The 24,466-nt window shown below is 41.9% G+C and overlaps 1 protein-coding gene across 3 annotated transcripts; it reads left to right on the top strand.

The window, feature by feature from the left end:
• Positions 1-93: 93 nt before the first annotated feature.
• HDAC11 (histone deacetylase 11) lies at positions 94-22,240 on the top strand. 3 transcript variants are annotated; one of them, XM_042026664.1, is made up of 10 exons: positions 94-704; positions 1,329-1,468; positions 3,495-3,595; positions 7,402-7,518; positions 10,508-10,550; positions 10,698-10,774; positions 11,968-12,030; positions 13,894-13,990; positions 17,148-17,326; positions 20,350-22,240. In XM_042026664.1, the coding sequence occupies exons 2-10, from the start codon at positions 1,402-1,404 to the stop codon at positions 20,590-20,592; spliced, it is 987 nt and encodes a 328-aa protein (XP_041882598.1). In that variant the 5' UTR covers positions 94-704; positions 1,329-1,401; the 3' UTR covers positions 20,593-22,240. The 3 variants fall into 3 exon arrangements, with proteins under 3 accessions (XP_041882598.1, XP_041882596.1, XP_041882597.1); XM_042026662.1 differs by having other exon boundaries at positions 1,320-1,468; XM_042026663.1 differs by having other exon boundaries at positions 94-1,468.
• The last annotated feature ends 2,226 nt before the right edge of the window (positions 22,241-24,466 follow it).

The raw sequence follows: 24,466 nt of genomic DNA, 5'->3' as shown, positions 1-24,466 counted from the left end.
GCAGTGTCCGGCCTCGGGGCCCGCGGAGCCGCCGGGCCGGGCTGGAGCTGCGGCAGCGCCCGGAGCCCCCGCGGGCCCGGCGTGACAACCGGCGGCCCGGCCCGGCCCGGCCCCGCCCCGGCGGGAGGAGTCCCGCTGGGAATGGGGCGTCCCGCTGGGAACGCGGTGTGTCCCGCCGGGAGCACCTCGGCCCCCGCAGAAACGACCCTGTCTTGCAGCCTCCGCAGGGCCGAGGCCCCAGGCCGCTCTGCCGGGGCCGGGGGTGTCACAGCACCGTCCCCACACCCCGCCTTGCATCGCGGGGAGCGCCGAGGGAAGGGGCCGGGGAGCCCTGGCTCGCTCTGTGGGTGGTGTGTGGGCTCCGGGCTGCGGGCTCTGGTGAAAAACCTCCATTGTCCTCGTGTTTCGTTTGGTTTGCTTCTAACAGGGCTTTAAAAGGGTATTTTTTGAGCATGCTTAGACTGGAAATAAGGGTTTTTCTGTTTGTATTGTTCACCTGACAAAAGACTCTTGTGTCTTGCACAGTATGTTGCAAAGCCTTTTCCAAACTTTAAATTTCGAGGAGCAAGAGAGGTCTCGGCATGACTCAGTGACGTGGAGTTTGGGGCACAGAAGGCAACACACAGGTGGTGGAATAGGCTGAGTGTGGACACAGAATCTCCTCTCAGCCTTGGCTTGGCCTGCTGACCCACGTGTGCACACAGGTGTCCACAAACAGTTGGTGTTTGTTTGTAAACAGAGCACAGCATTACCGGGTTTGTGAATGGCTTGTGAAGGAGGGCTGTGAGCAGGCTGTGCTGTCTCTCCTGGTGGTGGAAAAATACAATAATTTGGAGGGGGGGCTAAGGAAAGTTTTGTTTAGGGGTTGCAGGTGTGACACCTGGAGTTAAGGGTGTGTCCTCTTGTTCTATGCTATGCAAATAAAACCCAAGCCTCATTTGTTTGCTCAGGTGGTCACAAAATAGTTTGTTGCTTTCTAGGAAAGGATGCTAGAAATCTTTTGGAGCTTCTATTGTTAGCAGCATTGTGGTTTGTGTTTTGATACAGACTTTGAAATAGGAGTCTAGCCGTGCAGGTATTGAAGGTTATGCTGTCTGCAAACTGAGTGCACCCTTGAAGGTAGAGGTGCTGATTGGTGCACTTGGAAAGACAAGGGGAGAGAACCAAATGTTTCCATTTTTCTGTTGGAAATACCATCTTCAAGAATTATAAAATCAGTGTTAGTAAGGACTTAAGTTGTAGTTTGGACCTTCAGTGTGTAACCCTGTCCCTGGTAAGTGGTTGCTGAAGTGGTGACTGGTGTGTGTTTGCTTGCCAAGGCCCCACAGGACGGAGCTGTACGAAGACCTCCCGTCGGGATGTTGGCCCATCGTGTATTCCCCAGACTACAACATCACCTTCATGGGACTTGAGAAACTGCATCCCTTTGATGCAGGCAAATGGGGGAAAGTCATCAATTTCTTGAAAGGTAAAATGACAGAAGGTGCTTCTTAAAGCAACATTTGCACAAAACCTAAAGAAAATTATGTGGTTAGTGCAGACTTATGTTGGGCTTACCAGACCTGAATTGCAGGGTGTGGCTTTCTGTAGCCTTGTGCTTCCCTGACTTTGCACCTGGTGTAGCAGGAACTGGGGCATTCCTGTGGCTGGTGAAATTCCAGGTGTTAATGATGGTTTGCTGCAGGTGTAACTTAGTTACTCAACTTGGACTGCACACAGGACTTCTCAGGCTTGAGAGAAGTGCAGCTTTAGCACTTTTCGTCTGTTCTTTAGCAGCCTCATCCTATTGCTCTGATGATGTTTGGAAAGAGCTTTGAGGCCCCTCTGGTACAGACAGAGCTTTTTGTGGTGCTTCTAATTATTGCTGTTTAAACCAATTGGAGGATACAGGTAGAAATGCATTAAGGAGATAAAAGTCTAAGAACCAGGGGCAGGATTAGGGCCTGTGAGATCTTGGCATCTCTTCGTTTAAAGTATGAGCTTGCTCATCAAGAGTAAAAAAAAAAGCTTTTTCTCTTTCCAAAGGCTGTTGGTTGTCCCAAAGCCAGGCCCCTTCCCTTTATGTGGTCCTTATGACTCCTTCAGCTGATGATCCTTTGCAGTTCAGGATTGCCCTTCCCACTGCAGGCTGACTTGCATTCTTTTAACTGAGGTCAGGTGAATTCTAGCACTAACACACTTAGTAGCTGAGTTTTGGCTTTTTCCTCTAACAACCTTAAATAATTTAGTCTTGGGTTCCTTGACAGTTTTCTTAATTAATTAGAACCTTTGCCTTTCTCTTACTTCCATGTAAAGTCTTTTCCTGCAGCTTTTTTCTGTGTGACATGTCTACTCTGAAGTGTCTCAGGCTTTCACAGAAAATTAGTTTTCCCAGTTGTTTTACTGTCCTTGCTTTGAAAGGAGGAAGAAGGCCCAGGATGCCCCAGAGCACTTGGTTTGCTCTGGCTCAGTAGCAATTCCTGGCAACAGCTGACTTCCCCTGTGCCTTATCACTGAGCAAATCAGCAGTGAACATCTTTCCCAGAGCACCTTCCTCCTGGACAAGGGAGCTGGCAGCAGTTTGGGTCTGTTTGACACCAGTGCATGAATGAAATGTTCCTCAAGCCTCAGTCAGGAGAAACAGAAGCTTGCCAAAACAAATGTTGTTGCAGGTGCTGTTCTTGTATAACACTTCAGAGCAAAATCTCTCACGTTTCCGAGTTGTTTTCTTTCTCCTCCAAGTATAAAATTAAAGAAGAGATACAGGCTTAGAAGGCTACAGCTGTGTAGCAATTAAATATCAAAATTTGCCTGGGAAGATCAGCGGGATTCCTTATAATTATTGTTTGTAGTGATCGTATGCACTCCTTCTGAATTCTTGGAGTAACTTGCTCTTATAAAACTAAGTTTTTAAATAATCTTTTGGTCTCTAAGGGAAAGACTTAATAGCTACTCATTGTTTTTTCTTGAAATTACATTGAGGTAGGAGGTGATAGAAGTATCCTAATTAAGCTTGTTTGCTTCCATGAACAAAGCTATTACTTTGTTTTGAATTTTGATTTATTACTTTATTCTTCTGTGATTTAGGGGATTAAATCCTAGTACAAACTGTGGGATTTCTTAAAGAATGTTAAAATAATGGTGGATATTTGATGGTACAAGCACCAAGATTTCCCCAGTGTACCAAGCCCTAAACTGTGAGGAGTTGTGTGCTTCCAGTGTGTGTTCATCCTCTGTCATTACCTGTCTGCCCTTGCAGTTTAGACAAGAACTTCTCATGGTCTTAGCACACTCTGAAAACTTTCTGTACACAATATTTCTCAAATACCACTACCTGAACAGCTTACCTCTGACAAGAGGGGCTGTGTTTGGAAAACTTACAAACTCTGAGCAACCTAAAGTAAACATGACAGAGGAAGTTACCACACTGAGGTCGTAGCAGAGTGTTTGGAGGGGGGACAGGGGGAGCTAAGCAGTGCTGTACAATGCCAATTGTTATTTCTCTCCTGTTGCAGAAGAAAAACTAATTGCAGATGACTTGATTGTGCAGGCACGGGAGGCGACTGATGAAGATCTCTTGGTTGTTCACACCAGGCGCTACCTTAATAAATTAAAGGTGCTGTACCCCTTCATGTGTTTTTCCAGCAAACTGTCCAGAGCGAGTGTCAAAGGCAGTGGGTATCTTGTAGAGTTGTTATAAATCGGCTATACAGATATAGAATGGTGTTTGTTGATACTCTGATAGTGTTGTTACTGAGAATACTGAAAGCAAACCACAGAGGTATTAGGCAGCTCACAACATAGATGGGGGGGAAAGAGGGTCTACTATGTGAAATAGGTGTCCTGAAACGACATTTCAGGGAAGTTAAACATAGGGAAAATTGGAATGTCTGAGATGTCAGTAATATTCTTGTTAGTGCCAGGGTTTTAATGTTGAGCCGTGTAAGTTTTGATGTACTCCAGCAAAAGCCGTTCTGAAATGAAAATACAATGGAAACCACTAACACGGGGTACTTTATTGGATGTTTTCTAATGCAGGGATTGCTTTATGGGGTTTGTGGTTATGTAATCTTGACAGAGCATCCATGCAGGGATTCTGTGGTCAGTCTGTTGGGGGAGGAAGGACTGGCTTCATACTCAGACACTGCCTGTATCAGTGGAATACGCAGAGAGTTGAAAGAGCAGTGTAAGGGCGTAACCAAGCACATTATCTGTGTGTGAAGGTTTGCAGAGCCAGCTCATACAGGACTGCAGGGGGATGAAGAGCATTCCTTGTATATTTAGAAATGAAACATCCATTTGTTAAATTTCAGTGTGACTCTAAAACATAAACATGTGAGATCTCTGGTTCTGCATATATATCCAGTCATCTGTGGGTGGAAATGGATAGTAGATGAGTGCAGGGGACATTGCTTTTACTTTGCAACTCTGCTTGGAGGGCAGAGAAAGGATTTGTAAGAGAAAAGAAATCTTCCATTTCATAATTCAAAAGAAGTTATTTTGAGTCACTTATCCCCTTCCACAGTGGAAGAGTCCTTGGATTGCTATTTCTGGAATGTTTTATTTTTCTGTAGCAACGATCTGTTATTTGCATGAACTTTTTCATTCTTAACTGCTTTTCTGAGTTCTCTTGTGCCTTCTTCATTCTGTGCTATGAAGTTACATGCAATTTCATGCATCATTAGATTTGATATTATTGCAGCTATTCTTGATATTGAACTTTTAATTCCATAGAACCACCCACCTCTTTTTCCTGAATCACTTCTTTGAAGCAGGGTTTAATGTGCATAGCTCAGTTTGGAATGCCATAATCATATTTTTAGTACCTATGGGATGGCTTGACAGGGAGTTGTCGGTATAAGTTGTGTCTTGGTGGTCAAGACTAGCACTGTTGAGTGTATTCAGATGCGATTAACTGGATATCTCCTCTCCCCCTTTTCTTGAGAGAATATTTCCTGCAAGTGTAGAAACTGGAAGATGTTGTATTGGTCATGGCAGCAGATTGCTGCCAAGCAGCAAAGATAGAAGTGCTTAGTTGCAAAAGAAAAATAATGTCCTAGACATGAAAAAGCCCTGTGAAAACTCTTTATTGCCTTACCCACAGGCTACTGTGCTATTTTTCTTTTAAATCCAGACAAATATATATAAATGGTATAGTTTTATATTAGATCATCTCTGAAGACAACAAAGTTGCTTGCCTTTCTCAGAATGCCCAGGTCTCCTAAAATAATGGCTCACTTGAGTGTTCATTTAAAATCTGAGCATGAGTTTGGTGGAAAATTCCCTACACTCGCAAGAGTAGGTGGTGTTTGGTGTCTGTGTCTTGCTGCAGCTGAAGAGGCCAGCTGAGCATTGGGCGAAGAGAAACAAAAAGGTGTGCACAAAGTACATCTGCTACTGGAAATCAGTTCTGTGTTGGAAGGAAGGGTCTCCCCGTTTCCCTGCTCAGTCCTTAAAACAAAGTTTGGCCTTTGAATTGAGGTGATTCCCCCTCAGTTACTCCTTTGAAGAATTTAGGTCTCTAAGGTAATGACTGGACTGTGGGTAGTTTGCTTGCAGTACTTTTCCACTTGCTGCCTTTTCCTAGTGTTACGTAAAATAATGAATTTCCTGCATGTCAGCATTCTGAACTTTTGGAAGGAGGTAGGCAATGAGGTTAGAGCCAGTTTAAGAGTGTGTTTGGCCCTTTTTATTTATGAGAAATCCTGTGGTAACACATGTGAACAAACACTGAAATGCAAATGCTGAGGATAAGGCTGGTCTGGGAATTTATTGTGGGAACTGCTGGAAAACAAAACCACCATGCTGAAGAAAAAAGCATGAAACATTCCACAGATTTTTCAGTTACTACGTGGAGAAGCATTTTCCTTCATCTGTAGCTGCCTTCTTGAAGCCCCAGACTTTGCTCCCAGTTGGTGACTTCCCCCATCTGTTGGGAGTTACTAACCCCAGGACAGCCCAGGGGTGGAGCAGTGAGTGGCAGTGGGAATGGCCCCAGCTGTGACCAGCAAGCCTGAGAGCCAAACTCCCACCACACCTGGATTTCTCAACTCCACGTAAAAACCTGCAGCTACATAATTGTTTGTTTGAGTCATTATTGCTCCCACTTCTCCCTGTTGACATTAATTTTACTTTAAATTTCATTAAAATTTCCTGTGTGATTATCGTTCACATTTGAGGTCAAATTTATTTTTTATCCAAATGTGACCTTTTCATTTCCATTTCAGAACAACAGCATTGAATATAGTTTTTAATAATGTGCTTGTTCAAAGGCTAAAATGTCTTGCAAAGGGACTTTATCAAGATTGACTGTACTAAAAAATAATTAAAACACCTCGTGATGGACAGCTGATAATATTGTAACAGAATAATGTCTTGCAAGTATAAAAGTAGTGAGAGTTTGAAATGAACTGTTGGCAAAATACAGTTAGGCACTTCATGAACAATGCCAGTCCTTCACCCCACCCAGTAGTACCTGATAATGGAAATATTGATAATGGGGAAGTTATTTTGAGCATCAAAGGACTCTGAGATGGGGATGTGATTCTGTGGTTCAAATTGCCCACACACACATCCTGCCAGCTGTGAACAGCTCAGTGATAGGGCAGCCAATGCCCTCAGTCTCATTACAGTTCCTGATGTGCAGAAAACAGGATCTGTTCAGAGTCTTTGTACAGGGTGGCAAGCCGTAATGCCTGGTCCCTCAATGTTTCAGTACTGGTTGGACAGGTATATTCTTGCTTGTGACTTAGGCTTTGAAATATATTTAGCAGTGTTATCACTGGTAGCAGTGTTAGTGGAAGTTCTTTGAAGTAATCAATGTGTTTGCAAAAAAAGCATTTGCATACTGCAAATATTTTGTGTTCTAACCTTGAAGACTTTTGAACAAAATGTTTCCTTGAAACATTTTTCAAAAGTGTTTAATATGCTAAATAAATTTTAATCAGTTCTCTATGCTAAAGTTTACGCTGTGTGTTCACTTAAGTGTTTGAACTTCTTAGTTCAGTTGTCTGTTTGTTTGTGTTTTTCTTCTCCTTGGTACATCCTTTTGATTCCACACAGGAATAGATATTCTAGGTTTGAACAATATATCAAGTGTAGCTGGAAGGACATTTCACAATTCTTCCTTCTAATCTGAGGGATATTACATTTTCTGAAATACTACCTTCCTGAAAAATTGCTGATTTAATACTGTTTGATACTAAAATCTGGAAAGTGATGATTCTCATAGTTAAAAACTTGAGGATGAACCTATTTGGAGGTCATTAATAAGAACTGGTATGGTCACTTCCATTTAAAAATATTAAAAATCTTCCTAAGGACCTGTGGGCACCTTTTCAGGAAATAACAACTTCTGAGAGAGCTAATTGTCACCATTAAGCCAGATTACATTAATTGGAACTCTCTTTTTCCCTGTTACAGTGGTCATTTGTTGTGGCTACAATCACAGAAATTCCACCAGTTGCCTTTCTTCCCAATTTTGTTGTTCAGAGAAAAGTTCTGAAACCTCTACGAACCCAGACAGGAGGAACAATAATGGTAAGGTGCCCTTGATCCACTTTTGTCATATTTAAATTTGTTGATCAAACACTGTAAACCTGGAGTTGTACTGTTTATGTAACGCAGATTGTGGAGGCCTGGAGAGGGAGGTGGGGCAGTGCAGAGTCCTGAACATGAGCACAGTTGGCTGCTGTTGGCAGCTGCAAGGGAAGGACATCACTGGGTTCATGGTCTGTACTTTGCAGAAGAGACAGTGAGGGGGAGCCTGGGCAAGCAGGGAGAGATGTGGCAGCCCTTGGGCAAATACAGAAACTGAGATAGTTTTAAACAACATTGAAGTACAGGCAAATTCTAGGAATGGGAGGTTTATAATCGACGCTCTAGAAGCTTTTTAAAAGCATATATTAACAAATGACCTTGAAACTGTAGGGGAAGAGATGGATGGTTTGCTTGTTCTTGGGACTAGGTAAATGCTTACATTTTAAAATGTATCATCTTGCTCTTTTAAGTGGTTTTAGTTGATCTACTTTTTCTATCGTAAATACTGCAGAAGCAGCCCAGCTGAGCTCAAGTGAGATTTAGCCTCTTTCATCTGAGCAGAACTGTGTTCTACTGAGTAAAAGGAGGGCTCTGCTCGGAAGAGCTGTGTCAGGGTCACCAGACATTTAATTTTGCTTGGGCATTCCCATTAGAGATGTTGAGGAAGTAGGAGGAAAGAAAACAGTGAATAGTTGGAGCCAAAAATGAGTTGTTTAAACCATGTATTGAGAAAGATTCCCTTGCAATCATAAACTGGGAACTAGTGGGATCTTTGTGCCCTGTTTTTATCAATCCTTGTCTTACTGGCATTCAGAACGTTCAGCTTGGTGCTGGGAGGAGATGGGGCCAGTCCCATCTCACTGGGCTGAAACAGTTACGTAAATGGAAGACAAATAATCTCATCTGAAATTATTAATCCTATGGCACAAATAGATCTTTGCCTTTCAGCACCTCTTCCTGAAGGTGGCTGTGGCAGTGGGTGCAAGTGGAAGGGATTGCAGCCTGTGCTGCTTTTTCTCTGCCTTTTTGAAGCCCCTTACTGCCCCACTGTCCTGGGGCTTGGCAAGCCTTTGCCAGTGCTGCCGTGCCAGATACAGGAACAGGGTTTATTGCGACTCCTAGATATCAAAGGTGAGTTAGGCTGGGAAATAGAAACGTTAAACCAACTTTTTTTAAGGCCTGTTTAAGGATTTGAATTCTGAAAGAACCTGCTGGGTTCTGGCTAAGTCTTTAGATGCATTGGATTATGGTGATAGGCCAGATAACAAAAGTGCTTCCTCCTTGAGTAGGTGTGAACTGGCAAAAGCAGAGATGGGAGAATTTCATATAGTTCAAGGTGCTTAAAAATATTTGGTTGTCACTCAGAGCAAGTCCTGCTGAGTAGGGACCTGCAGAGTTTCCTCTCATTACAGCCATGCTGTCACTGTGAGATTGTCATGGGAATGAAGGGAATGGTCTAAGAGAGAGGTATTTGGGAAGAGTTTAGAGCTTCCTGATGCACTACCTTGGATATGTCTTGACAGGAGCTCAGTGTGTGTGAAACCTTTCATCCAGCCTGGTTCCAGCCAGGCAATACTTTTCTACAGTTGGGTGATGTTTTTCACTGTGCTTGTGTTATCTTTAACTCACAGGTGTGTGTTCACCAGTTAGAAATGTGGTCAGGTAGAGGAGGCACCCACAAATGGTCTGTTTTGTCTCATGGCTCCTGAAACGTGGATGCCACTCCTGGGCACTTTGGGATTCCTCTTGAGGCCATATGCTGTTATTTGTACCTTTTCTTTTTCATCATGGGGAGATAAGTATGTGCTTTAAAAGCAATTTTGATTCATCAGACAATAAAATTTGTACAGTACAAGTCAGAAGTGCAATTTTCTGCTATTCCTGATGGGCCTGTTTATTACAAAAATTCCTGTTGAGTTTCTCGACTTTTTAATGATATTTTAGCAATGTGGGAAGATTGGGTTTTGGTGAGGAATCCCTAGGAAATGTGATAAATCGCAGATAATGTGTTCTCCCTGGGACTTAATGGGTTTTATAGTTCAGAAACTGCAATCTCTCCCCAAGATCTAATTTGTGTAAGTTGGCATGATCATAGCAGGATCACGTTTACCATCCCAATAGTTATCCTAGTACTGAATTTAAAACTGTTCAAATGTAAATATTGGTTATGAAGACTTCATAACTGCCCAAACTTCATTTTGTCTATGATGTGTAATTTGTTCTTTCCAGGACTATGGACAAAAAACCCATCAATTTTAAAATATTTTCTCTTTTTTTTTTTTTTTTTTTTTTTTATTTTAACTAGTAATGTCTTCATTATTTTTAACAGAGCAGTTAAAGAATGCTGCGCTGAAACAGTTGTTTGACTCTTCCTGGCCAAAGTAATCAGGTTTTTCAGTTAAAATTCCATCATTTAAGCCTTGTGTACCACCTCTCCGTCAATACTTTCCCTTCCCTGAATGTCATTTGAGTTCCAAGGAGAGATACAGGCACATTTTTCCTGTACTGGAGGGGAAAAGATCAATAATATTCTATACCCTGCATGCTCTGTCATTTAAAAAATAAAAGACGTTTCAGGACACTTCATAGTGGAGCACTTGTCTGGCTCCCTCCCCAGCTGGAACCGTGGTTTTTTTGTGTCTGTGTTCCAGGATTTTGGGCTTACATTCCTCTGTTTGTACATGAACAGGAAAGGCATCAGGAGCTTCTTCCTCATTTTTTTACTCTTCCCAGCACTGCACTTTCCCTTTTCCAGCTGCCAGACAAGGAAATACAGAAGACATAGCAAATATTCTTTCAGCTCCTTATGCTGAGGGTAGTTTTGTCAGGCTTGTACTCAGGGATCTGGTTCAGAATGACCTCCAGTGGCAAAAGATCCAGAAATTCTGGGGGCGTGTTGGAATGCCAGGAGTGATTTGGAGTGGAAGCAGATATTGTTAACTGTTGCCTCATTCATTTATAGAATTCCAACTGTAAATTTTTTTTTAAGGCAGGAAAACTTGCTGTGGATAGAGGCTGGGCCATCAACGTGGGTGAGTACAAATTCAGTGATACCTTAAATGGTGTGTTGAAAGCATCTGATTTTCATTTACATCTCTTTGCAAAGCCCATCAATGTTTTTAGTATCTGGCTTTTGTTTAGTATGTGGCTTTTCATCCCTTCACCATTTTCCTGTTCAGGGGGTGGTTTTCATCACTGCTCCAGTGACAAAGGGGGAGGATTTTGTGCTTATGCTGACATCACACTGGCTATCAAGGTAAGAACTACTCTTAAACCACTGTTTCCTGCTGTTTGTGCAAATGGAGGAGGAGAAATCCACGTAAATTCCTAAGAACTAATTTACATCCTAATTGGAGAAAATGAAGCAATCTCCAGATGGGTTGGAATAGGAATATGCAGTGTTGTAAAGTGGAAGAGAAGAGCTGCAGGGGTCAGAATTATCAATGTAAATGTGCACCACTATAATTGCATTGATAATGTTGTCTTGCAAAAACCACTCCAATCAAACCAGATGGATTTCTAATATCCTCAGTGATAATTCACCTGGCCTTGCACGTGAACCTGGAAATTCCACATTGGTTTCAGTGGTTACAGGCAAGACAAATGCAGAGACAAAAATCCCCTCTCTGAATCAAGCTGCACCATACAGGGCTCAGACTGGTTCAGATTCATGAATAAAAATGTGAGTGACTCCAAAATAGTCACCAAATGGGAATGAATACATTTGGTATTTAGCTGTTGAATGGCTGAAGTAAGAGCCTTCTGCAATTAGGGCTTATTTTTATCAAATGAGCTGTGGCATATTTGTATACTAGAATATTTATAAAGTATCAGTAATAATCAAACATTAAAGAGCTCTAATGACTGCAGCACACCATGTGACATAACATCCTAATTTCTGTACGTGGTAATTTGCAGAAAAGTAATCCACAGTGTTCTTTTTTCACCTACCATTAAAATACAGATTGAGAAATTATAGTGGGTGACAGTTTGTACAAAATCTTTGGGTTTTACCATGTCTATTTTAAAGATAGTAACTTAGCAAAGCTAAGACTCAAAGAAGTAAAAACCATTGTTTTTTCTCCCCAGGCAGAATAGGAAATGAATTCTGTCACTAAAAGTGGCTCTAAGGCATGCAGTCCTTACAGCAGCTTTTCCTAACCAGTGAATTTTAGGCTGTTGCAGTTGGATGCTGTCACTGGTTCCACTCCAGCCTCTGGATACATAGGGTTTTTATTTTAACAAAAATTATCTTTTAATGTCAAATAATGAGATGTTGTAATTAAATGTATGAGAATCATGTCTCAGTTTATTTGGTGACTGAAACAGATAGATGGGCCCTACATTAAAATTACAGCAGTCATGTACTGTGCAATCTTCGAGCCTCCAGTTCAGTCTGTCACCTAACTTCACAAACTTCTCCATGTTTTTCTTTGCTTATACATCCAGTTCTTATTTGAGAGAGTACCAGGAGTGTCTAGAGCCACAATTATTGATCTGGATGCCCATCAGGTGAGTAGTTTACCTGTATTCAGTGCTTACAGATGTTTTGCTTGAAATTCAAGTGTGTGATAAATACGTTTTTTTAATACAAGTGTAAAGTCATAGACTACAAAGTTAATCAGAGATTATGAAAACTGTGAAGAGTTGATTCTTCAATTATTTTATGCTCCAAAAGGCTCTTAAGCCAGTTTAATAAAATTAAGCTGAGTTGCAGCTCCATCATGTGGCTGCATGTAAAAATCTTGCTGCGTTGCACTCGCGGTCTCCAGGGATGAGAAACAAGGATCTCTCCAGACAATCCCAGCTAGTTCAGAATGCCTGGTCACTGCAGCAGCCTCTGCAGGGGAGGGATTTGACCTTCAGTGGTTTAATTTTAAGCCTGGCTTCAGGCTAATGAAGTAAAGGATCCATCCCTCTTAACCTGGTGAAGTGATTTACTGTAGTACTGAGATCAAATCTCAGCTTTGGTGGGATTTGCAAAATAAATCCTGGAAGGACAGAAATGGTATTTTTAGAAAAGCAGTTAATGCACCAAAGTGATGTCCAACCTGAGGCAATTTTCAGGTGATTTATAATGTGTAAAGAAACCATTTTTACACAGCTCCATGGCACTGAGGAAGCCTAATGGCAGCAAGTTTTTCATCTTCTCTCGTTTCTCTTATCTGTGTCCTAAAATTACCATGATAGCAGGACATAGATTATGCAGTAGAAAGATGTTTTGTGTTCATGGTTCTCTTCAGCCTCTCTGTCAGGGTGTGGATAGGTTTGGTTTTGAAAAATTCTTGGAATGTATTTTGGTTTTCAGATGTGTTGGTAGTCTCAGTGTGCACATTAAATCACCTCGTTTCCTTTCTTTGGGGGATGAGAGGTGTCTGAAGTAGCTCAGCAGATCCTGTTTAACAATGCAGATGTTCTCATCTCATGACTGTTCCAGTTCTTAGTGTGGTGAGTTTCACCATTCATAAGGAAATGGTTCCCCCAGAGGCTTTCATATTCCTAGGCTTGTGTGCATGAACTGTTCATTTGTGGACCAAAGATGCTGAAGAAATAAATAGAGTTGTCATTTTTTAGCATAAAAACTGAATTACAGGAGATATACCTAGGGAAATGTCTGTTTCTGTAGTTCTAGTGAAATTCTGGGGATAGGGGCTGTGGTCCTGTATGATACACTGATTGAAACAAAATTATCTTAATGATTGCTGTGGTAAAATGATTTTTATATTAGTGAGAAAAATCTAAGTGAGAGCCAAAAGAATAGTATTTACGTTCAGAAATGGGGAGGGGGAACCATTCCAAATCTGAGTTTACTCTTGAGCATCCCTCTTTACAGCCAGTACAATTTTTTGTAGGGAATTTCTGGTGTTAAACTGTTGGATTGTTAGTGTTTGTAGTTTTTCCAGGGATTACTTATCTCACCAAGGCTTGAGTTACCAGGAGAGCTGTAGTCTGCTGTGTTTATTCATTAATTCTTAAGTAAGAATACTCAGTATCCCTGCAGCAGTTGAAAGTGACTTTTTCTTGCACAGCTGGAAGGTGGTAGATCTTTTTGGTGGTTACAGTTGCTTTGGTGGTGCTGTTGAGGACAATTAGCTTCTGATTTTTCCTTATTTTCTTACATGTGTACTGAGATCTAGGCTAATTACCTTCACAGAGAGACAAGGATTTTGTTTGTGGTAAAAGCTGTAGTCCTCAGACTCATACTGTCAAACCCCCCAAAACTCCACACCTCAGAATAACCTCCAGGACTAAATAAGAGAATGACACAGGAGTTCTGAATATTAGAACTTTTGTAGTGTTAATTTCTCTAGAATTTGCAGTGTATTTAATTCTGTGTTGGCATGCTAGGAATAGCTAACTGTAAATTTCCTTCAGGGAAATGGCCATGAGAGGGACTTTATGGATGATCCTCGGGTTTATATTATGGATGCATACAATAGATATATTTATCCAGGGGATGGTTTTGCTAAACGTGAGTATAATTGAAATTCATCTTCCCAAATGTACCAGACCTACTGTGTTGTTACATAACTTCTTCATTTACTACTAAGCTTCCTTGCAACAACATCACCTAGATTTCTTTATTTTTTTTTTTTTTATTTTTAAATGTCACATCATTTTCACTGCTCACTGTGATCTGTCACACCAGTGTTAATGCTGCAGCGTTGTCCCTCACGTCAGGAATGACCTTCTGGAGTGCAGGGTGTGGGGAGGTGTTCAGTGGATGTTGTTAGCAGTCCATTCCAAAGCTTGTGCCAGCCTTGGAGCAGTGAGTTGAGTAATCCTGTGATTTGAAGAGACTTGTTAGAACTTCATCTTTCCCTTACGTTACATTTATGAGAGAGCTCACTGAGGATTAGCTGATACTGTGTAAAAAGATTTCATGTTCTTTTGACAGTGAAGTTGTAACATATTTGGGTGTTGCCTTCCCAGTAGAACTTGTTTGATAAGCTTGTAGGAAACGAGCTGCCTCTGAATGTGACACAAGGTGGGAAGCAAAGTAAGTCCTGGAATAGACCCATAGAATTTAAAGTTGGAGAAGCCCCCTGAGGTCGTGTCCAACCATTCCTCCAGCACTGCCACCACTGACCAGTATCCCCAAATCCACACTGTTAAATCCCTGCAGGGATGGGGACTTCCCCCTTCCCTGTCATACCCATGCTTGATTTGGTTTGGTTGTGGTTTGTTTGTCCTCCTGTACTTGTCTGTTGTGACCTGCCACAGTTAATTAGTGAGGCTTTGATAATGGTTAAATTGGAATGCAAAAGCCCCAAGTTTATTTGGCCTTCAATTCTGTTACACTGCCACTTATTGCAGACTTAATTTGTTCACTGAGTCAGGGGTTGCTGGGGGAGTTGTTCTGCTGTTGGATTCCTTCAGTGATGCTGTCCTTCTGAAAAACCTACTTCATTTGGATTCTTGACAAGAATCAGGTGCAGTGCATTGCACTGCTGTCTTCTGACTAGTAAAGATGCTAACAATTGTAGTATTTCAAGGTTTTAAACTAAAAAATGACCATTTAAAGCACACCATGTCTGGAGGCAGACAAATTGCAAGCAAATGTGGGGGGTTTTCCCCCCAAGAAGAGCATCCCTTTATTCATTTATCACATGGCAACATTTGAACAGATGGATTAAGACCAAAACAGAGTCAGTCCTTGCTAGCAAATCTGAACCCCTGAGCTGCAGTACCACCCTGAACACCAGCATTCCCTTTCTGCAGATGAAGGATGAGGTGCACAGGGCTGGGCCAGAGCCATGTGAGTGTGTAGTTCTTGCAGTTTGCATAAGAATGTCTAAATAGGCTTTTTGTGGGTAAATCCCTTAAACCCTTCCTGCTAGGTGACAGGGAGAGATGAGATCACAGAGGGAATCCCTTTGAAGAGGGGCAGAGGCTTGAACATTAGAGTTTGAAGCCTTAGGGTAAACTCCAACTGATCACTGTCTCCTTGGATTTCCTGCCCATTTTTTCCATATTTTATTGCAGGAGCCTTTTCTACACATTTTTTTGCCCCATGCACTTCATTAGGGAAGGGAAAAAAGGAAGCAGCTCACCATAAGCATATTGAGTCCTAGGGGGAAGCAGTGTGGAATTACACAAGCTTAGGAGGAGAAAGGATGGATGAGGAATAGGACCAGTTCACTGAAGGGTAAGCAGGAAAAGCTGAGACTCTGAGTTCAGGCCTTAAAAGGCCTCACTCTTGGTCTGAGTGGCATTTTACAGAGCTGTAGAGGTGCTGTCAGTGCTTAGCAGGAGAGGGTCCAAAGGCCATGAGCGCATGCAAGGGCTGTGTTCCTTCCACCCTCCAGCCCCATCCCTCTGTCCCTCAGGGCTCCCAGTTGTGGGTAAGGACTGATCCCTGCAGTTCCCTGTGCGTGGTGAGGGCAAGAGGCCAGTGAAGGCACAGAATCCTAGTCACAGTCTCTCACCTTCCTCATGGTTTCATCACAGCAATCCTTGTCTGTCCTCAGCCACTGTGTTCTCTCCTCTACAGCTCCATCCACCCAACAGATTCCTTACCCTCAGGAGGCTTCAGTGCTGTTCAGCACAGCTGTGCAGACTTACAGGAACATTCCTGTAACAATAGGAAAAGAATTCAGGAAAATACTGTAAAGAAACAAAAATCTTTCAAACTAATGTTGATGCCATGTAAAATAATGGGATGAAAAAGAAGAGCTTCACTGATGCTGAACAAGGATGGAAAGCAGAGCAAAAGGCAGCAATCACAAGAGTAATTAAGTGTCATTCTGTGTTGAGTGCATTCTTGCACACTTGGTGGGGGCTGAATCCATGTTTAAGGTGTGAGACTGCACATCCTTTAATTCGAGGCAGAGGGTGTGGGGAGGCAGAAGTCATCCCTTGAAACAGCTCTGGCAGGGGTTCAGTTAATTCAGGGGTAGAGTCACATCCCTCCATAAAAGCACCCAAAACTCAGCTGCATAACCTTGGGTTTCTTTACCTTCTCAGCCTTCATTTTCTACTTCTATTGCTTTATTAGAAGTATTAGAAATAATTTGATTTAAATTAAGAATTGATATTTGCTCTTCTGGTAGGATTACAGGGTAAGAACATTAAATTGAAAATGCTTGGGGCAAAGCTGAATCTTGTTATACATTCATAAAGCAGTTCACATAAATTCATGATCCCTTGCTGTGAAGTTTTGAGTGTTGTGATAAAAATAAAACATCTTCATAATTTCTCAGTGATAGTTATCTTTTCCCCCCAGCTGTTTCCTCTGCAATAGCAGTTCAGTGTTTTCTTTGCCTTACACTTTATTTAGGTTACTTTTAATTTAATAATTTTTTTTATGATTTCTCTCCTGATTGGTAACTGAACTTGTAGATCAGCTGTTTTTCAATAACATTTTTCATTTGCATCTCAGATTGGGTTTTTTTGCCCTGCATCTGATTTTCTTTCTTCAGTGGAATTTTTTCAAGGTCATTGTGCTTTACATTTGCTGGGAAGACAAGTAGTTGAATAATTGTCTTTAATTCAAGTGTCTGTGAAAATGCAATGTCTTGAGAGAGCTTCCAGAAATGTAACTTTTTTTGCTTGCTTACCTAAATTGTGCGTTTTCTTCCAAAGCAATGCTTTGTTTATTGAGCAGTGCTTGGTTTGTTTTCCCTCAGGTGCCATAAAACGCAGAGTGGAGCTGGAGTGGGGCACAGAGGACGCCGAGTACCTGCAGAAGGTGCACACCCACGTGGAAGGAGCCTTGAACGAGTTCAAGCCTGACATCGTTGTTTATAACGCTGGCACTGACATCCTGGACGGGGATCCCTTGGGAGGCCTGGCCATTTCCCCCCAGGTGTGTGTGACCCCGAGCAGCACAGCCTCCCTGTGCGGGCTGGGGCTGGAGGGAGGGACACTGCCCCGGGCACAGCAGTTCCTGTGACACACACACAGATCCATCTCCCTTGCTTTTTTCACCCTTCTCTTCCTTGTTTCTCCCTGACTCTTAAGTATTTTTGTTCTTCTGGTGCCTGTTCCAGTATCATTCATCTTCTCTCTAAAATCCACTGATTTCCAACACCCACACAGTAACCAGAGATACGTATATTTTCACACTTCGCCTGACTTCTATTTTCCCTGCTTGGTTTATTCTTTCTTTGTTTCTTTTTTCCCCTCACATGACCCATTTTGCAGTGTATTTCTTTTGTCACCTGGCCCCAGTGTGTCTCTTACACTTAATTTCCTCTGTAGCACTCCCAGCTGTTTTAAACTACCCTCGTAGTTATAACAATTTTGTGCAGCCTGGCTGTGTGTTCTTAGCAGATGAACAAATATTTTCCTTTTCTTGATTCTTTCCTTTACAGATGCTGTTTACTTTCCCCAGTCTGGTACCAGACTCAAATTTTGGTTTAATATGTAAATCTTCATAGAAGTCTTCACCTTTCTGCTTTTCTTAAAATAAACAAAAATTTAGAGTCCTCTTATTTCTTTTATGGGTCTTAGTGAATCCTTCTCTGTCAGTTCCTCTGTGCTGTGTCTCTCCTGTTTCACGTTTAGGTCTCTGTAATGGCCCCCAGATCAATGCTGGAAAGGGCTTGTTTGATCTGTGAGCTCTCAGGTTCCCCTCATTGAGCCACCACTTGATCTGTTCAGTTTTCATTCTGTTCAGTTCTCTTGCATGAAGGAAGAGCTGAGGGACTTGGACTTGCTTGGTTGGGGCCTTGGGGAGGAGATGGCCTGAGGTGTGGTTTGGTGAAGCAGAGCCCTCTGCAGAGCAGTGGCCACCAAGGGAAGTGGCAGCTTGGTCATAGGTGGGGGATACTTTGAGATTTGCCTTTAAAAGGAATCCTAATTTCTGCACTTGGAGAAGGAGCAGTGTTAACTGCCAAGACAAATGAGTTGCTGTAGCTTTCTGGGTGCTCTGCAGACAGAGAACGTAAGGATGGAGGAAGAAAGGGGAAGGAGCTTCCCTGGCCACGAGGAGAGGTGAAAGGCACAGGGTGCCATTCTCTGCACAGCTGGAGGGAGCTCAGGCCTTTGGTGTCTGCACTGAGGGCAGGGCCCTTGTCTCTGCTGTGTAGCTGTGAAGGCTTGAAATCGCAGTGCTGGAAAGGCATCGTGCCTGGAGGGTCCCTCTCTTCAAAGCTCCGTAGTCCAGTCTTCAGTCCTACTCCTGTAGATGTCATTTATGTTTTAAGCTCCTGCTGCAGTGTTAGTTCTACTCAGAATTAGGCTCCTCAGAGTGCTCTGAGTGATGGTTTCCTGGTGCTTGAGGCTGCAGAAAAGCCTGTGGTGCATCAGCTGAGTCCCTCTTCCCTTTGTTTGGAAGTGGGAACTGTGCCAGGCTGTTGTTTTCCACAGAAATGTGGGAATAAGCCCATGTTTTCCCCTCAGTTCCTCCAGGCTCCCCCTGGAGCTGCTGGAGCAGTGAGGCTCCTGGGAGCAGTGGCTGCTTCCCGTCCTGGTGTGGGATAATAGTGATGCATCCCCTGATGGGTCCCCAGGGCCCTACAGCTCCTTCTGTAATTCTGTTGCTTCCTTTAAGGATCTGTTTCTAATAGAATTCTTCATTTTCCTTTGTCTTACTGTTCATTTGTTATTCCTGGTTCTTTCACAGGGCTGTGTCAGACTGTGCAGTGAACAATACTCTTGTATGGTTTTACAAGATACTTTTTTTTCTGCTGAATTTGTATTTTATTCTTTACCATCTGTTTGTGGTCTGATTAATGGCAGGGTGTTATTTCTTGATGTGCTTCCACTCTTCCTTTAGCCAGCCTGAGCAGTGCATGATCATTTTGAAGCACTTTTGCTGCTGCTTCCTTAATTGTTTGTATTTGATTGCATTGTGATGCCTTTTCCCTTCTCCAGCTTTGCAGTTACTTAAGCTTTGAGCTGTCCATTGTAAGCTGTTGTCAGTTGTGTTGCTAGTTTTTTGGGTTTTGGGGGTTTTTTTGAGGAGTTGTGATGAGTTACATGTATCTGGAACTCTCTTTTACAAAAGTAGGTTTTAATTCTGTTCTCACTCATTCCTGAAATATTTTTCACCCTCGTGCTTATTTCAAACCCAGAAGACTCACACTCTGCTCTTGTCTGGGTTCAATGGCAGTACAGCACCTCCTGGGCAGCAGTCTTCGTTATTTTTTAGTTTCATACCTTTCTCCTAGTAAGAAATTATTTAGAATTTCTTTTCTTTTCATACCTTTCTCCTAGTAAGAAATTATTTAGAATTTCTTTTCTTTTTATGGATTTACCGTTGCTTGCATTCTGCAACTTCCCCTTCAGCCATAGATTCTTCTGACAGTAACCACGGGCTCTTATTAAAGAAACTGGGACTTAAGATTCAGTCAGTGATTGTGAATGTGTAAAATTTGATTGAATTTTGGGTTCTTCTGTAGGACTGTGAAATTTTGATCAAGTTGCTAAACTTTTGACAGAGGGTGCTGTGCAAGTTGAGCACAAACTAAAGCACTTGGAATTCAGACAATCTTTCCTAGTCGCAATTCCTCACCTGGGATATAGGGTGAACACTTGTAAAATTTGCAGTCAGTTTAGATTTTATGGCCTTTGAGCAGGAATTCTTGTAGGAATTTGTACTAAAGACTTTTATCTGCTCTGTCCTCCAAAACAAGTCAAGGATATTTGATTTTCTGGGGGTTTTGAGGGGTGGTGTGCTTGTTGTTTTTTTTTTTTTTTTTAATGATTATGCATGGAAACCAAAACTAACAGGACTTCCAAATGAATTTTTAATTACTACTGTAAACTGTAACGCTTAAACACTTACCAAGCATCCAGTGGTCTAAATCCGTAAAGCACAGGCTGGAAGTGAAGTATCATGCTGCTGTCACTTACTTCGGCTGTGTAACTGTGGTGACCTTGCAGGGCATTGTGAAGAGAGACGAGGTGGTGTTCAGGGCTGCCCGGAGCCGCAGGATCCCCATCCTGATGGTGACATCCGGCGGGTACCAGAAGAGGACAGCGCGGATCATCGCCGACTCCATCCTCAACCTGCACAGCCTGGGCCTTCTGGACAAGGAGCGGGCAGCCTGCGGAGTTGGCAGTTCCAGCATGGATCAGATGATCAGAGACTCTGCTAAGGACTTCAGCAACTTGGCACTGCAATGACAGGCCACTAAATGTTAGTCAGATAACCCAGAGACAATACAGAGTAACTGTGTCTAACTCCTGAGTTTATCTTGGGCTAAGGCAACACATCCTTTTAAGCTAATTGAGATATGCACTCAAGGGTACTGTCTTTGTGTCTAATATTGCTGTAGAAAGCTTAATTTGCTTCTCTGATTGGTATGGGGGGATCTGTTATGTTGGAAGAACTATGCAATTGGTATCCAAAGACTGTCCCAGCCCTGCTTCAGATGGTGCAGCACAGGGTGAGGTGGAAGAAATATGGACTAAAGGTACTGTTTCGTGGGGTTTTTTAAATACTGCATTTTATTTATTGCTTTTTAAATTGAAATACTGTTATAAAACAAGTTCTGTGCAGACTTCAGCTGTCAGTTTAACACTAAAGGGAAGTGCAATACTGTAAAAGCCAGGGCAGGTTTGCAGCTTTGAAGCCATAGAAAGTTAGAAGGAATGTTTGTAAACTCATAGTTTATTCCTGTTGTGGATAGTGACCTAAATCTTGCTCATAAGCACCTTGTGAAAAAGAATATGAACGCCCTGTGGCTCCATATGCAAGTGAGCCATAAGGGCTCACCATTACCAGTCTGGTGTTTCAGATGAGCTCTGCATGTGACAGGCAGTAGTTCCTATGCACTGCAGCTGACAGATAAAGAAACTACAGGCAAATGAAAGCTGATCTTAGAGTTCTGAGCAACCTTGCAGAAAAAACGATGTAGAAATACAGGCTGTCTTCTTATTGCCAGCTTGCCATGTATAAAACAGTGAGGAGTACATTTAAATTCTTTTTCCCCAACTAGTGCTGTGGTTTTCACTTGCTCAGAGAGCAATGGTACTTTGCAGTTGCAGTCATGGTTGGTAAGCAAACCCTTCATTATTACTGTTCATTGAGGATTACAGGGACATTTCTACATTAAAGTAATGTGCTAACTTTATATGGAGCTTCTGGGAGGATTTGGGAATACAACAGTGTATCCAAAGCAAATTCAGTTGCACTACCTGTGAAGTTTGGCTTTCTTGAAGTTGGTATATTTTGCATTAGGTACTGTTTGTAGCAGTGGGTTGTAAATGTACTAAACTGTGTATTTTGCAAGAGCTTTTATAACTTCCAAGTATTCACTGGTTTGTACTACAAGTTTTACATCGTGTTTAGGTCGGAGCCGTCCTGTGAGGGAGCACCAGGATTTTCCTTGTAGTAGAGTTGTTGTGTAAGATACTTACGGAATGTTTAATTCTAATTATAATACTTACCTCATTTAGTGTTCATGTTTAGATCATGGGGTTTGTCAGTTGTAGGAATTGCACAATTGCTATAAATACCTGCTTTAAACCAGATCTGACCTATTGCACTAAGATTGAGTTGCTACACTGGGATTAAAGAGCACTTTTAAATTTCTTACTAGAAGGACCATTAGAGTACGACTAATGTTGAGATTTATTTTTTCTATGCTGTCTGATGTTACTGAAAGATGTTGTTATTCTTTCATATAATTTTTATAAAATTCTAGATTACATTTCTATGAACTAAACCCCCATCATAGCACCATATGGTCTTTCCCCAAACATTTGCTGTTTGTGTTAACATGTTTCTATAATTTCCCCTCAGTGGAGATTAAAATGGTACTGAACAATGCTGACTGACTTCTTGTCACTTCACATGGATCTTGGCTGTCAAAAAGTTTGACTGAAAGACAAGGAGATGTATTTTTCATACTTAAAATGTGGCTGAAACTACAGCAAGTCTCAAGGGTGAGTAGTACAAGGTTTGTCAGCAGCTTCTCTGAGAGTTCAGTGGTGACTCCTTAAAGAGAACTTGCAAGTTTTTGTGTCCAAATACTTCTTAAGATGTCGTTATAAGGGGTTAAAATAACTTTCTAATTACAAGTTCTATTTCATTGCCTACATTGTAAGTCCTAATCTAAGTATTTTAGTATTACAGGTGTTAAACTGGCAACTGAGCTTCTGATAAGGCTGCAGTAGTTTTAGAGGCTTTTTATAAATCAGTGTCTTTTCAGAGAGCTGAATGTTTGCAGCAGAGCCTGCTGGCTCCCAGACTCACCTGTGAAATTTCTGATAAGCAGCACTGACTGCATTTCAGTGTTCATTGTAAAGTTACAATTGGAAAACACACCACTCCTTCGTATTTCCAAAAACGTGGTGCCTTAATACAGAAATGGAAGAATACTGTATGTGGAATTTTATCTTTGAAAGCTCCTGTATCTTACCAGATACATGGTATCCTGTGCTTTAATTGGGTTCCTCTGCTGCAATAATCTCTGTTAGATGAATAAATCAGTGCACAATGCTTCCAAAAGATGCAATTATTAATCACGAGCTGTTAATAAATGGACTGTAAGTATGGCTGGTCATGTAGACTGTCATAAAAATTATACAGAAGAGAGACATGGCAGGAGCTGAGGACTTGGAGTCTGACAGCTGGAGAGGGTTTGAACTACCAATAAATAACTCATGGAGGGAGAGGGAGGCTGCAAATCCTAGAAAATAATATTTTTTTTTTTTTGCCAGAGGTTTCCAGAGGAAAATTGGTTTGACCTATATAAAAAGATACACACTTCACCTAACCATTTCAGTGTTAAAAGCCATTCATCTGTTCACATTTGCTTTGAGTATGTTCTTATGAAGTGCAGAGCTGTGCAGCAGATGACCAAGATGCACAATTCTCTGTGTTTCTTTACAGACATAAGCAGAAGTAGTGAAACTCTGGGTTTCACTGTGTGGGACTCAAAGGGGAAACAGCCATTGCTGTTGGTATCTGTATGTGTACATCTGTTTATTCTGCACTACATGGTGATGGTTTAACAGGTTTCTCCTGCCACCAAGGACTGGATTAACTCCTTGCAGAGAGAGGCTGGCAAGGAAACTCTTGAGCTTTTTGCCACCAAATAACCTTGGACCCAGCACTCCCAGGCCAGGTTACAGCTGGAAGTCCCTAATGTGTAAGCAGAGCACTGAATTTAGGGAACACAGGCAAGTTCCTTCTTCAGGTTTCATGAGCTTGCCTTGCTTTTTGCCAGTTCAAGGCAAACAATAGCCTTCATTGTCCTGAAGATAAAATCTGGGAGAGAATGTGTCTGATAGGAACGAGGCTCCTAATGAAGCATGTGATGGTTGAGTTGTCAGCTAATTATCATTTCCATCTGTTACCTAATACAGTTCTGCAACACTGGGATTTAAGGTTTGTCAAATTTTGCTGTCTTTCACTCAAAACCTGGACGTGTCTGCCAAGGCCAACAATGAAATGAGCACATTAAGATAATAAATCTCCAGTGAACAACCCAAGTTATTTATATTGGATGAACAAGGCTGCAAGTAGAACTGGGGTGTCTTTTGGGTTGCTGGAGGTGGGAGTGCTTTAAGAGCTGAATCCTTTCATATTCAGCTTCAGTTGTGAGAACGTTTGAGCCTGAGATGTGAAAGAATGCAGACCTTTCAAAATACGGTATGTGAGAAAAATGTATGATTTAGTGTTTCCATTTCCATAGAGGAAATAGCAATGCTCTGCTTGAACCAAATGATAAATTTCCTTTAAACCCAGTCATATGATGATCAGGGAAATAAATTCCCTCTCAACCTTTGTCAAAGCAGCTGAGGGCAAAGTTGGGTGTCTCAAAGCCACCTGCTATCTACAGGACATGGTTCCATTAGTCACCAAGTAGAGGATTGCACTTTTCCTCTTTATGAAGGCTTTTTAAACAGGCTTAGAGTATGAGAAGTGCTTGTCAAATTTATTTTAAAAATTACCAGAATCTGAATTGGGTTTGTGGTCACTGCACTGTCAGACCAATTGTAAACATGACTCAGTCTTGGGCAAACCCACACTTTCCTTCAACAGAGAATT

The sequence above is a fragment of the Corvus kubaryi genome, unplaced genomic scaffold (assembly GCF_017639235.1).
Source record: "Corvus kubaryi isolate FWS band 111438036 unplaced genomic scaffold, C.kubaryi_AGA036_p1.0 37285, whole genome shotgun sequence".
Taxonomy (NCBI): Eukaryota; Metazoa; Chordata; class Aves; order Passeriformes; family Corvidae; genus Corvus; species Corvus kubaryi.
The sequence above is the reverse complement of the archived record's forward strand: the minus strand, read 5'-3'. Positions and strand labels throughout refer to the sequence as shown.

What these genes read in the sequence shown, in the direction of transcription:
- HDAC11 (XM_042026664.1), top strand. Translation starts at nt 1,402, where the DNA reads ATGGGACTTGAGAAACTGCATCCCTTTGATGCAGGCAAATGGGGGAAA. An exon ending in AGGCTGGGCCATCAACGTGG is followed by an intron (nt 10,551 to 10,697) that starts GTGAGTACAAAT and finishes TTTCCTGTTCAG; the next exon opens with GGGGTGGTTTTCATCACTGC. An exon ending in GCCTGGCCATTTCCCCCCAG is followed by an intron (nt 17,327 to 20,349) that starts GTGTGTGTGACC and finishes GTGACCTTGCAG; the next exon opens with GGCATTGTGAAGAGAGACGA.